We start from the raw sequence: 14,889 nt of genomic DNA, 5'->3' as shown, positions 1-14,889 counted from the left end.
TTGTTCATGAAATTGTTAAACACTATCTGCATTATGCAAAAATTTGTGCAAGATGGGTCCCTCGCGTATCTCAATGAGCTGGCGGCGAAGGACTATGCAGCAGGAATACAGAAACTTGTCACACGTTATGACAAATGCCTTAATTTGCTTGGAGATTATGTTGAGAAGTAGTTTAAAGTATCCTCTTTCAAATAAAATTTTTTATGTTTGTTAATATTTACTTTTGTGTCTTTATTTCACGAACGGGTACTACTTTCCGGATGACCCTCGTATTATGATTCCTGATTGTTTGGTGAAAGAATGAGTATTCGTATCTATTTATAGTGAAATCTACCTCCCTTATTTTATCTTTGTGGTTGATTTAACCTACGTAATGCGGGGTCATAATAATTCCTTTTGTATCATCATTTAACTTGTTTGTTCTGAACCTTTCTAAAAGTCTGTCTCGCTTGTTCTCTTTGCAACTTAAGTGGCTGCCAGCCTAAATCCCCTTTGAGACCTGTCACACTTGTGTTCCGATTAAAACAATTCTCCATGAATCTGGTGGATTTCTTCTGGACTTTATCTAATTCTTTTTGCCAAATTTTCTCCCAAGGATGCCAAATACTTGTGGCATATTCCAAAACAGGTCTAACTAGAGCAAAATAACACCTCTCTTTAACTTTCTCATTAATTTCCCAGCTTAATGAAGCTGAGTTTCTATAAAGCGGATACGCATATTGTCCTGTTATGTGTTCCCCATCAAAGGAGTGGTGTTAGAACTACCCCCAAATATTTAACCTGATCAGCCGTAGTTAGTACTGAACCCTCTATTTCATAGTTTATATCCTGTTCACCACTTCCTTGGTACCAATATTTCAAAACTGTGCCTTTGTCTATATTAAGCATTGATCTCCATTTCTTGTACCAATCCGAGATTGCGTTTCAGTCTCTAGAGAGTACCTGTAGCTTGCGATCTAGTTGACTCTTGTTATTTCTCTGTATACCACTGTGTTGTCAGGAAATAATCTGAGATTGCTGCTAATGTGTGAGCTTAAGTCATTAATGTATATTAAGAATAGAAGTGGCCCTATTACACTTCCTTGGGGGATTATCAGTCTATCCTCCAGTTTAAATTGTCTAAAAGGGGAAACTATATCATGGCAGTGCATTCATTCTTGAGTTAGTTTATACTGGAATTATTTTACCTTTTTTCATGTGAATTATTTACAATTCTTGTTTGATGAAATTAATGAACTATTCTGTTTAACAAAAATTCAAAATTAACTTCCCAAAAAATGGCAACAGTAAAATTGAATATTTAATAAACAAATAAAAACATTTAACCAAAAGATAAGCAGTCACACCATAGAATGAAGTACACACAGTTGATCATAAAGTTTCCAGAATTACATAGAATGCGCTATGAATCACTTTTCACACATGCCTGGAATCTGAGGGGAAGTGACTAGATTGATTATCCTAAGATTGCGATGATTTTTATAAAATATCTTTTGGCTGCTTCCATGATACAATTTCAATTCATCCAATGGACATTACCATCAAGGATGTTGACTGACATGGGTAATATGACTGTTATTTTGACCATCTTTGTAGATAAAATACATAGCACGGTAGTTTCCTACCTGTGGATGGCACCCAATGAAATTTTCGATATTTCGCATAGTGCTCTTCGTGTTATTCTACTATCTCCTAATATTGTAGCACTGGTGTTAATGTTCACTTCTGTACGAATAGAGACTGGGAACTCCATATCCACATTCCATGAGCTCCATTTGCTGAGAATTTCATTTGACATACAAATCCAACTGCACAGTAAATCAATTTTACTACACAATATTCATCACCACCATACAAATACTACTAAAAATAACAGGGTTTTTTGAAGATTAAGCCTGAACAATATGATGTAAGGTAGGCATTTTTACTTTTTCTTAAGCAGTCTGTAGACGAAATTTTCAGGGAAATTATTTCATACATGTATTTAACACATATGCCACAAGGGGCATTGAAAACTTAAATGAAGTTACCACCATATTACATGCTTTAGTGAAACATGCAGGCCTTATGATACATTCAACTTCCGAAACACTTGAGAAGCAATAGCTAAAATATTGAACAACAACATCAAGCCTATCAGATGGGTCATTAGTATGACGCATTCTAAATTTTAAGGATTATTACATTATAATGAAAATAAAATACTAAACTAAACATTAAAAAGAGAAATGAGATGAATTGGTTTGTTTACCTTACTTTAGCTGGAGACCCATGCAATGACGGAGAGCTAGTATTGATGGTGTTGACATGTTAGCAGGAGAATGGGAAAATGTTAGTGAATTTTGAACAGAACATTCAAATTAGTCAGTGATGACAGTCAATTCAAAATGCTTGTGAAAAGCCTTTACAAATTGAGAAAAGAGCACTCAGTGATTTGATTTTAGAAAATTCACTCAAAAATTCTTCATACTTGCAAATAGCATGGTTTACTAGTGACATATGTGCAACAATAAAATCTTAGACCAATGTCTTATGCTTGAGGAATGGCTTCACCACAGCAATAACACAATTACAAAAACCTGAGACATAACATCATTGAATCTGACCAAATCTGCCCCTGGTAAGTATGTATTAGGATTCTAAAGCAACAGACAAATTACTTTTTGATACAGACACTAATATATCCCAGTTTATATTCCCTTAAGCTTTCCTCATCAAACTATATGCAATCAAACATACAGAATCATTTCTAAATATTCAGTTTCTCTGCTTCCAAGTACATGAAATCATGTTACTTATCACTTTTGAGTTAGCATGCCATCTTTAAGATGGGACATTAAGCTGTGGGTCCCTTGCTGCCTTTTGTAAAGAGCAGGCTAATGCTGGGTTTCTCTCCTCTCTTCTTTTCCATCCCTAATAGTGCAAATGACTTTAGCTGTGGGTCATCTACCCTAAAAAATACTACTACTCATGTTACTTATCACACAATATTTTCTTCAAGAAGTCATGAGGGCTGTTACGAATTCAATGAGATTGATGGAGTATGAGATGATTGATCCTGATCACAGTGGCAAGGACATTTCTCCACACCTAGTAAGAACTCAACTTATGAAATCTTGGGAATATTTTTTGATTGAGGGGACACATGATTTCTGCTAAGGACAAGAAATACCCATTCACTTGGGTCAACTATTTCAAGATTTTAAGTACCTCAGGACAACATTTCAGATTCATGCAGCAATATTAACCTCATGTCACACTCAAACAAAGAAAAGAGACAAACTCAGCACCATGTGTAAAGTTGACTAATTCAACCAAAACAACTCTCTCATTCCTGAACAACAAGGCCTATGCACATAGGCATTACTAATCTGTGTATTTGAGTCTTATAAAACAAGCTGCTTTGTTGCAATTTCAGCTAGTGAAATGGTGAGTGGAACACTCAGATATAGCAACAATCAGAAGTCTGCAATGCAGGAGGGGGAATAAAAACTTGGTGCAGTCTGGTGGGACAGAAGAGAAAAGCAGTGCATCACCTCAGCGATCTAACGCCAAATATTTTTCCTTAAATGATGAGTCATTGTTGGACCATGAAATATGGAGAAAACTTAAATGTTTACAAATTACCAACGATACTTAATTTTGCCTGTATCATAGTTGCTGCTGCAAATAATATGGATGTGATGTACTGATAATAAAATGTCACTATATTGTTAATTGATTGTATAATATGTAAGGTAAGTTTTGGGTGAATAAAATTAAATACCCCAATATTTCTTAGTCTCACCTAACAATATGTACACTACCTGACATTCCTCATTACATTAACCCCTTCTTTAATTCTGAATTCAATTTGCCTCTAATCTATCCAATACACTTATCCTTTTATTTCATCTACCTTGCTTTCCTAATATTCTTCCCTATATCACAGTCTTCAACATTCCCCCTCCCATCGAAATTCTCTGCATTAATCTTTCCTGTCTTCTTTTGGATTTCTCCCAACAACAATCTCTCCTGGCTCACAATGCCTAGTACTTCTTCATTGTTTTCCCATCGATCCATTTCACTTTTCAATCATTCTCCACTCCTGTATTCCCCCCGCTCCTAAATCTAGGTCTCATCATCTTGCTTCAGCAAATACATTTTTATGCCACACAAAACCACACTCTACTATCAAAGTCTAACGGAAAATCTTCCATGCATCCACTAATTTTATGAGTGACAAACATCTCATTTATCACTTCATCTGCAATCATCAGTACCTAATAAACTGAGCTCATTCAAATTATTGAAAGCTATGCAGGCGAATAGAATTATAAAAATAACAATAATTGTGTCGGATGTCTCGGCCTGGTCTCACTGAACTTCACGTCAGCCCATGGCTTCATCCATTATGCTTTAGGAGATTAGAAAATACCTCATCAGAACACTCATTGATGAGATTTCATTCTTAATCTCCATACTCTAGCCTAGAATTGACTATGTATGCTGTTGTCATTAGTCAACTGCAGCTATTTGACGCAGTATGTACCCATAATAATAATAATTTATTGATATTTATAATTATTGTTGGTAATCTACCAGTAAAGTAGAATTTGGATGGTCACAGGCTATGCAAGAGTAAAATGATTATTCCATTGCCTCTCTCACAAAACACAACCTTACTTCCAATATTACATGAAGCCTCTCTTCAATTTAGCATACCTCCTTCCTCTCTATATTCTGTCCAACACCCCTATTCTTTTCCTATCCCTTTGTTATTTGCCTAACGTTCTCCCCTCTCTCACATTCTTCAACATCTGATTGCCAATCAAAGTGCTTTGCATTCATCTTTCCTGACTTTCATTTCCCCCAACGATCCTTTCTCTTCCACCACCACGCTAAGTACTTCCTCATTTGTTTTCCTTTCAGCTCACTTCACCTTTTCCAGCCTTCTCCACACCCACATGTCAAAAGCCTATCCATCTATGCCTATCATCCTGCTTAAATGACCATGTTACTGTGCCGTACAAAACCATGCTCCAACTTTTAAGGTTTTAACGAGCCTTTTCTTCAAATTCTTAACTAACATCCCTCTAATACCCTCCTACATGAAAAAGCTTCTTTCCCTAATGCAATCCATATTTTTATCTCACTTCAATTTTGACCATTCTGGTCTGGCATATTTACAAGATAGGTAAACTGTTCCACCTACTCCATTATTTATTTTTTATCTTATTAAGCCCTCTAATTTGGCTGTTCAAGTAATTATTCCAATGCCTAAAAAATCTCATAACCTTTTTTTGGTATGCATTGATTCTTAACCATTCCTTTTCACACTGATTTTCTATCAATTAAATATAAAGATATCTAAGAAGGCACCATTTACTAATAGAATAGTGGATTTGCATTGTAATTTAATTCTTAGACAACTTCTTAATTCTAATTAATTCCCAGCACTTAGGCTCAACTAACTGATCTTACAGATAAACCGGACAGGACACCACTGCTTCCTCACCAAATAGGTGATTTTGTGGGGTTAATTTCAATTGGGTATTAATTTAAAAAAAAATTAGCTTTGTTCTAATAGAGCAGGGTCACTTAAAAATCAATTTTTGGATCATACATATTGATGCATTACATTTTCATTGCTAATTTACGACATTAACTGATATTATATATAGCTGTCATTAAATTTATCCAATCAACACACTTTCATTAAATTTATATTATCACCTGAAAAAATATTCGATACAAAGAAAATGTTTCATTCACTTTCGAATTATTTGAATCAATACCAAATGATAGCTCAGTTAGCATAAGTTGCCAAGTTAAATTTCCATGCCAGTATCATGCATAAATCCCAGAATTTTGTTTGTAAATTTAGTTACATACCTATTTCCACTTTTGTTGAAATGAGCCGATTCTTTTTGTCCACAGAGAAAAATATAATACTGAAAAAATTACAAGACACATTAGGAATAGGGAAATTTTGATTTGATTAATCTACTCTCAGATTAAAGCTACTCACACTATAAGGGTGGTCTGAAAAGCCCAAGCAAAATTTAAAAAATAGCTAATTTTTTGGGATAGACCTATTCATACTTTTCAATATAATCTCCCTTCAAGCTAACACATTTTGTCACCTGCTACTGGAGTTTGTTGTTTCTTTCAAAATAATGTTATATTTCTAACTCTGTTAATGAGGGAATGGAAATTTTCTGGAATTGTAACTCATACAAGAATTACAACTTAGGAAATAGGAAGTTAGGATATCAAAAACTTGGCAAATTTCCCCTTAAGAAATAGGAAAAGTCTGCTGAAGCGAGATCCGGAGAGTAGATAGGTGTGGATCACTGGTGTGCTGTTTTCGGTAAAAAAAACTCGGTATCAATTAACAATGTGTGCACCAGTGCATTGTCATGATGGAAGCACCAAGATATTTTTCCACTTTTATGGTCTATCTTCTACCAAAAATTTCAGTCAAAACGCTGAAACATGATCACACACCAACGTCAACTTTATTGGCAATCTCCCTGACAGTTAACCTATGACTTGCACGCACTAAATTAATCACACTGTTGATGTAGATGTCATTTGCTGATGTCGATGGTCATTCACTTATCAGTTCTTTATTGGTTGAGGTTTGTCCAGAATGGAAGCAGTTGTGCCAACAAAAGTGCTGTGCCTGACTTAAATTCATTGCTGAATGCCTCTTGAATAATTGCATAAGTTTCAGTTGCACTTTCCATGAGGTTAAAACAAAATTTAACAGACACAAGTTTCTCTAACACCATCAAACACACAAAAATTTGCACAGCAAGCGTGTGAAAGCTCACCCAAAAATTGCCGTTGAACGGAGACAAGTTGAGATAGGGCCATGAACAAGGTGGTGCTTTACTTCTCATGAATGCTGCTAGAAGGCACCTCACTGCTTGTGATCTGTCAAGCAGTTTGGGCGCAGAAAGACCTGTCTCATCTATTTTTTGTACAGACCTTTTAGGCTTTTATTCCCATATGACTTTGCATAGGCTTTTCAAGCTACCCTCCCGATTTGGGATATAGTATAAATTCTCTTTAGAACATTGAATAAAATTCTGGATGGACATTCAATCCACATTCCTATGGGTACCCTTTACTCTTTTCAGATGAAGGAAAATTATTTCATTTTTCATTTCATTTTTGAATTCATATTAATAATAAAATCAGTGAAACATCCCAGCCAGATATTTAGATTTAATTTACAAACAACCTATAAAATTATAAAATAAAAACAGAAAAATCTTTATGTTACTATAATGTCAAAATATGTACATAACTACAGCAAAAATAACTTTTATACTGAAATTATGTAATTCTTTCACTCCTGCTCTTTGTTAGTCATATATTTGCTGGAGTAAAGCATTTTAGAGAAAATTTAGCTAAAATAAAATCCGAAGTAAATCAAATCACGGTTACCCAGGGCTAAGTTCAGCAGGTCTCACGAAGGCTTAAACTCTATTTATGTCCAAATAGAATTTAATTTTTAATGCAAATACTTTTCAACTTGGAGCCTAGCTGTTTTAAATACCAATATCTAGTGACTATTAAATGCATTATGTAAATATCTGAGTCAATGACATGCATACATACAGCTGAAGAAAAAATATTTGCATTAGAATGAGGGTTTTTATGAAGCATTCAAATATATTTCAAGAAGAATAAATATATGAAATCAATTATTTTGATGTAATTTATCATTCACTTAACCTGGAATTTGATTAAATGAATTTTTTTTTAAGGAGAAAAGTTTGTTAAATTTGGGGGATCTGTAAATGAAAATCTTTGATGATGCTTGAATTAAAAAGGCTATAAACTGCAAACTTTTGTTCGCAAGAAATCACAGTAAACCGGGAGCAGCATCATAAGATTCTATTGAAATTTATCACACAAACCATGGGAATTATAAAGGTAATATAAGTACTTACTTCTTCACTTTGATGGAACAGAGGACACAAAGTGTTTTCCAACAAGCTGTAAGCATGCTCATATGCTTGATACAATGGAGTGGTAGTCCTTAGTTTCACTATATCTTCAGCTGGGCCTGCCAAAACTAAAAAGATTTGACAATATATGAGAACTTTAATTAAGAGTGATCATTAATTTTTATTTCCATAATTTTTGAGCAAAAATTAAATTAATTATATGTTATATATTAGCTCCAGGTGGGTCGTGTATTCAGTTTACCTATGATAACTATGGAGGTAGCATAAGATACTGCATTACAATTTTGCTTTCACCTGAACAAATTGTCAGCTGAGGCTTATGCAATGCTACAAGAGGTTTATGAAGAATCTGTTCTTCCCAATAACACAGTAGAGAATCAGCATTAAAATTCTAAATATTGCTTGTAATAGATGTTGAAAATATGCAGATGGGATCATTTAAGTGAGAAATATTTTTTTTAATTCAAGGAATGTCTATGAGTTCCAGCTAAAATCCCATTTTTTCCAGAGGATATGCCTATTTTGCTCAATTTCCACAGACGATTCACTTTTTATAAATGAATAAATATTAGCTAACATCATGCAAAATTTACCTTCTTTCATTTCGTCGACAACACTCTCAGTGAACATGATACGATCCGGTGAGTCAATTCGAAAATAAACACTGTAGAGGTCCCATGCTTCTTGGTACAAATTGAATATTTCTTGTTTATCAAGTTCTGGATTCAATATTTTTCTATTGAATTCCTCTGTAAAATGAAAAAGTGAGAAATCTTATAACAGAAAAAATGGACAAAAATTCCATTAGTGCATGCAAATGGCGAGTCAATTGAATTTTATAAATTTAACCCAAAGAAATATAACATGGAGTTCACAAACTAAGTTTAAATTAGGGGTCACTAAAATATTTTTACAGGCATCACCCTCACTCAAAATAAATTCATTGGCTATAAAATATACCACTTCAGGGAAGCGGAAAATAGTCGTAATAAATGGAAATTTATGAAAGCAGAAATTCAAATTTTGATTTACTTCTCATAAATACATTAGCTGGATAGCGTTAGAACAAAAACTAAAATCACAAAGCTGAATTGACCGATTAAAAAAAAAAAGCCAAAGAAAAACATTCACCGATTACTAGTCATAACTGTATGGGCATTATAAAATTAAATGTTTGAATTACTAGGTTTTTGAATGTCTTTTTTCTTGTAGAATTTCATAGTGTCTCCCAATAGCATTGTGACAAATATCCAGTGATACACTAACAGCTTATGACACAAATGTATTAATTTGGACATGGAATACAAGTGCTGGCCTAAAAAAAAAACAACTACTATAAACAGTTTTCTCAGGCTAACAGTTCTTTGATTCCTTATAGTGCATATTAATCACGTAATCCGGGATTAAATTAATTATTTTTTAAAAAGAAAAACTTGTTAAATTTGGGGAATCACTGTAAATGAAAATCTCTGATGATGCTTGAATGAAAATGACCAAAAAGCGCAAAAATTTGATTAAAATATGCAGTCTATTACATACATTGTCAATTTCATATCTATAGCAATTTATTACATCCAGGAAAATAATTTAATTGAAACTAATCTCCTTCTACCAAAAGAAAATCATTATAGTCAAATGAAAAATATGCAAAATCATCCATTGTAATGGGTGCACCAATAAAGTGACAATAAATATGGAATTCACATGCATGAGAAAAATTTGGTTTTAAGAGGACAGATATTTTTTACACCCAACACTACCATTAGACTCCAACAAGTCTGTATAATGTAGGGGCAAGGACGTCGAAAGCAGGGTTTTTCTTCAACAAATCTAATATTAAGCAATCCTGGATAAACAAGGGATTAAATATTAGAATCAGTTCACTCCTTTGATAGAAGCAAATTCAAATGTAGTTAATAATTCAGCAAATTTGACAACATAAGCTTCAGGGAAGAGCAGCAACCCATGGCACAATAGTACACTCAAATCATTTTTTTGAAACAACAATTACGAGTTCAGTGAAAAATATGAAATTCTTTTCAGTGGTGGGTACCACAGATAAATCATCTTCTTATAAAATTTGAAGCATGGAATAATTCACTAAATTGTGGTTGTGCATGTGAAATTCATGAAATTTAGGACTAATCTCTTTTTCCACCCTTAATTTTAGCAAATTAATAATTTTTTTAACTGAGTTTACTTCTCGTAAATATTGAATGAATGCCTTTAAAAATTGACAATAAAATGCTTCAATCCATTGTGATGATTGTACGCGGGTCATCCTTTACACCAATATTGAGGGCAAGTTTTAGACAAGAAATATGAATCTTTCTTAATAAAAGATATTTGGGATATACTGAGTGCATTATCACAAACTTCATGATTACCGATGCGAATTAGAGCCTGAAAACCAACACGGCAACCTCTAATGCTTTTGTGACTGAGATATTACAAAACTTCTGATCCTTCTTAATTACTAAGATTTTATGGAAATGCCAAAATTTTATTTTGTTTAAAAAGCCAACCAACTCCATTTCACAACAGAATTGACTTTATCCTCTCACAGTTACATGTTTTAAATAATAAATCTAATAGCATATCTATTCTTGTTTAAAACCCTCTCGATAATGAATAAGGTCTTGAAAATTAAACTTAAATTAATACAATTATACATTAATAAATGATATTTGTCTTTTAAAAAACTAAGTAGAGATTGCAGGTTTTAAATCTGGAGGGATGAAATCATTTTGGAGAAAGGTAAGATATAAAAATAGCCTTCTATTATTCTAATTTGGATGTGCCAAGTCACATATTCCCATGAAAAATATAATGTACCCTTGTTTTTGCATTTACCTCAGAAGCATATACCACTAACTACTTTCAGAAATATTTTTCTCCTAAAGTATTACATCACATTAAGACGAATAAAAATAGATAACAAGATAACCCAAGAAAGTTCAACCTTTTAACTGACATATTGATCTAATATTTACCGCAATTGCAAAAATTATTCTATTGGACCGTACAATAAGGATAAAAATATACCTACCGACATCAAGACAAAACTGGAGAACATTGACAGCACCTTCTTTCTTCAAGAATTGCATGAAAGGGTAGAGCAGGGACTGATCCTTAAGTATACATGACAGGCTCTCGAGAAGTGCCTGAAATTATAATATGATTGCAAATGAAAAACACACCATAAAGGCAATACATAAATATATTTGTAATTGCATAGTCCTAAATATAAAAAACTGAGTTAAGTTTAGAAAAGCTCCTTTGCAGACATGAATTTTTACAAACAGAACAATATGATGAAACTCTGTCAAAGATACAGAAACAGCGATCAATATGGTAAGAAAGTAGAATAAACATTTACAGATTTCACTGCAGTCCGTGCAATTGGCTGAGGTGGTGACGAAAAGTTGGACAGCAATGATACTTTCTTGGCTTGATTGGAATCCTTGCTCCCTGAATAGCCGCTACTAGTGGTGGTAATGGCCAACAGGAGGAGGTAGTTGATGGAATTGGGATCAGCAAGGGCATCCATGGCAGGGAGAAGAACCCAGCCACTCAGAAGTTCACGAACTAAAGCACACCAATTCCTTGGAGAGAACAATCAGAAAGCATTGTCAAGCTGAGTACTTATCCATAAATTATTATAGAATAATATTCATCAGGAGAAATACAGCCATTAATATATTTTATAACAGGAAAAGAACTACTTTTTAAAACAACCCGATCATCCATTTTACTTAAGTCATCCAGTCAGTTCCAAGTTCAATTTACTAAAACATATTGAGATCAACAAGTTTTCAAGTAAACACCAAAGAAACTATTTTCATGAAATATAGATCCAAGTCTGAGATGACATGAACCAAAACAGGACAGAAAAACTGGAATGTTTATCATAATACACATTCTCAATTATTTCATGATATTTTGGACTTAAGGGGTTTGACATTCCTATTGATCACTTAACGTTGTGCAAAATGTACAAAATTACTAGCAGATACAAAAATAAGGATTGAAGTAATGAAAAATAAGTACAAATCAGTAACACTTGTGATTCAAAGACAGACCGATGGTCAAGACACATTTGCAGGTGCTGAAGGTTAAAGTAAAACTCTTAAGGCAGGTAAGCCCTGGGCACACTTCAGTACTCTTGACTGGAAAAACTAAGAAGCTGAATCCCCTGGGAAGAACCCTAAGGGATTAAATTTGAGATGAGTCTGAGATATTTACATCTGAGAGCTACCTCTCAAGATCTCCAGCTCCTAGACTTTTTTAAGAAAGACATCAATGGACAGACTTTATCTTCCCTCATATTACACCCCTTTTACCCAAGGCAGTTTTTTGGTTTGCTGGGTAATGTAAGCGCAACTTAGTCGTAAGGAACCTTCTTGCTCATATGACCTACCAACGATCAAATTGCCTGTAGTTTTTGGGCATTCTGATGCCAAGACCTTACATATCAGGTCAATGTTTACCGTGAATGATTTTATCTAGAAGAGACCTGGAGTAAATTATCATACAAAACAGCAGAAGTTTATTCATTTACATTTTTTCTTTTTTCCTACTCCGGATAAATTTGGAATTTTATAAATTTGTTTTCAAACAGCACAGTTCACTAGGCCAATGAACATGGCCTCTACATTTCCACTGGTGAAAGCATTAACGAACTGATAGCCATCTTATCATATCCATTAATACAATTTTTTTAATGGGTAATGTCATCATACATACCCCATATAAATAGCCACTACCACAGTCTGTTTTAATTGGAATAAATGACTTTAGACCAGCAGAATATAGAATCTGGTGATGTTAGGATTAACAGCAAAGGTTATCTGTTTTCAATGTGCTATCTCACCATTGGAAATAACTTTTTAATTAGCAAACAAATATTTCATATCATCTTATACCTATGGATACAAAGTGATTTTGATATATGGTTCACTTTTGGATTGAAATCTGAATTATATGCTCAAATAACCAAGAGCATATAACAGAAGTCCGTTCTTTTCAATAGTTCAGAGAAATATTTAAAAGAATTAGCACGAATTAACTGGGATTAATTATCTCCGAGCTCAAGTCATTTTGTTGTCAAATAAGTTGATTTAAAAAAAAAATTAAAACTGAAAACTCCTACGGACACACCCATAGAAGAGTGTGGCAAAACCACCTACTTGCACTGTAACTGCAGCGGCGGCAAAAGATATGGCAAAAGGTTTGATGACAGCTTTTGTAAAAACTCCAGTTCCAATTCTCGAGAGCGAGCAGCAGGATGGAGGCGACCACTCTCTCTCAGAAGCTTAAGAGCACCCTCTTCCAGTGCCCCCAGACCACAGCCACTAGCACCGTCAAAGGCTGCAAAATCATCACGGCTGCATCACATAAAAAAGGAGACACAATAATATTAGAGATATTTGCTGAAAAAAGCTGAATGAAGAAAAATTAAGTTCAATTACTTGACATACTAATAATGGAGGATTTATTGCTTTTGAAGGAATGAGGTACAAAATGATGCTTATTAAATGTGATAATTGATTAATACAATGCGATGATCATAAAGATGATGAGGGGCTTTCTGTACCTTTAAAAATTTTACCCACCAATTTCTCTGATGCATCATTATAGCCAGGGGTAAGAGATAATATTTGTAGAGGAAGATAAAGAATTATGTTCATAATACATGCGCAAAAACACCCAATATTTCACATATTGTGTGTATATAGTAATAGAGGCAAGCTCTTATTTGCAGAAATTAAATCCATTCCATTGCTATCAAAATTAATATTTCATGATGATTTGTTGAGTACAAGTTATTTCAGTAATAATAATGGGTATTGATTCATAAAATATATGTTTGGGAAACGTATGGAACCTGATACATTGACTGAAATTTTAATTGCAGAAATCACAAGGTCTATAAAAGAGAGTCAGCACCAATCATCAGAATTAAATAAAAGTGTGCAGAGTAACAAATAAAAAACAGCAAACAGGAGTAATTACAGAGTATTAATATGCCTATGCAGTATTATTTTTTTGAACCTGATACATTGGCATTGAATTAGTGAACGCAATATCACTACACAAAATTACAGTTGTCATAGTTTTGGTATATATTTAATGATGCCCAATTCAGTTTTGAGCTTTAACTTCAACGAAAATAGCCCTTGTCTTTAATGTTTTTTATTGCCATGCAATCATAATTTCAAGGCCATCTTTGGCAGATAAAAATGTGTAATTAACTCTATGTTTGTATTAAATTTGTAGGCAGAGCAACATAAATGGCATGTTTCCACTATTAAACCAACTGCCGAGCTTAAAAAATGCTGGAATTGTTACATTAAGTATCAATAGGGATATACATACATATAGAAACATACAACATTCTGGCCAGTAAAAAAATACTATATTTCTAATATCCTGTTTCAATTTTTAAATTTTGAATATTATTCAGCATTGACGTTTTTTCTGCATCACTTAACCTAACTAGGCATGTTTGCATAGCTGTATAACATATGAAAATGTCTTTCATGTATGGCAAATCAAAATTATTCTTTAATATTAAATTATATTTTGATTCTCAATAACGAGTAAGTAACTTTATGTAATTTGCACCGGTTTTAAAATATTTTTCTATAATTTTGGCACCAATATATGTTTTTTGCTTTTCTTTGTGTAAAAGGGTTATTCCCGTAAATAAATCTGTCCAGAAAGTATCCAGCCATTGAATATTTGAACAAAACAGCCTACCTAAAACAATGAGGCCTTTGTCCTCTTCAAAGTACTCTCCTTGAGACCTCAATCACTTATCCCAGCATCTCCTTCACTCTTCAAAATAACCGGTCAAGTCCATTTTCAGAATGGTTATCAGCTGCCTTACCACATTCTACTTTATCTAGTCAACTGACTGCTG

At 33.6% G+C, this 14,889-nt stretch overlaps 1 protein-coding gene across 7 annotated transcripts in view; it reads right to left on the bottom strand.

The window, feature by feature from the left end:
* The window catches only part of LOC139694960 (sorting nexin-14-like), a 43,710-nt gene that overhangs the window by 22,283 nt on the left and 6,538 nt on the right, over window positions 1–14,889 (bottom strand). For 6 of the 7 annotated variants that reach the window (XM_071593497.1, XM_071593503.1, XM_071593498.1 and 3 more), the window contains 7 exons: window positions 13,154–13,351; window positions 11,344–11,569; window positions 11,014–11,128; window positions 8,558–8,713; window positions 7,947–8,071; window positions 5,875–5,933; window positions 2,252–2,287 (listed from right to left, as the gene is read on the bottom strand). In XM_071593497.1, the coding sequence (XP_071449598.1) occupies window positions 2,252–2,287; window positions 5,875–5,933; window positions 7,947–8,071; window positions 8,558–8,713; window positions 11,014–11,128; window positions 11,344–11,569; window positions 13,154–13,351 (915 nt within the window). The remainder of the gene's footprint in view (window positions 1–2,251; window positions 2,288–5,874; window positions 5,934–7,946; window positions 8,072–8,557; window positions 8,714–11,013; window positions 11,129–11,343; window positions 11,570–13,153; window positions 13,352–14,889) is intronic. The other variant, XM_071593504.1, reaches the window with a different exon arrangement.

This window comes from Hetaerina americana, unplaced genomic scaffold (assembly GCF_022747635.1).
Source record: "Hetaerina americana unplaced genomic scaffold, ioHetAmer1.1.p SCAF_6, whole genome shotgun sequence".
In the NCBI taxonomy this organism is placed as follows: domain Eukaryota; kingdom Metazoa; phylum Arthropoda; class Insecta; order Odonata; family Calopterygidae; genus Hetaerina; species Hetaerina americana.
Note: the sequence above shows the minus strand (reverse complement) of the source record. Positions and strands in the feature narration are given on the sequence as shown.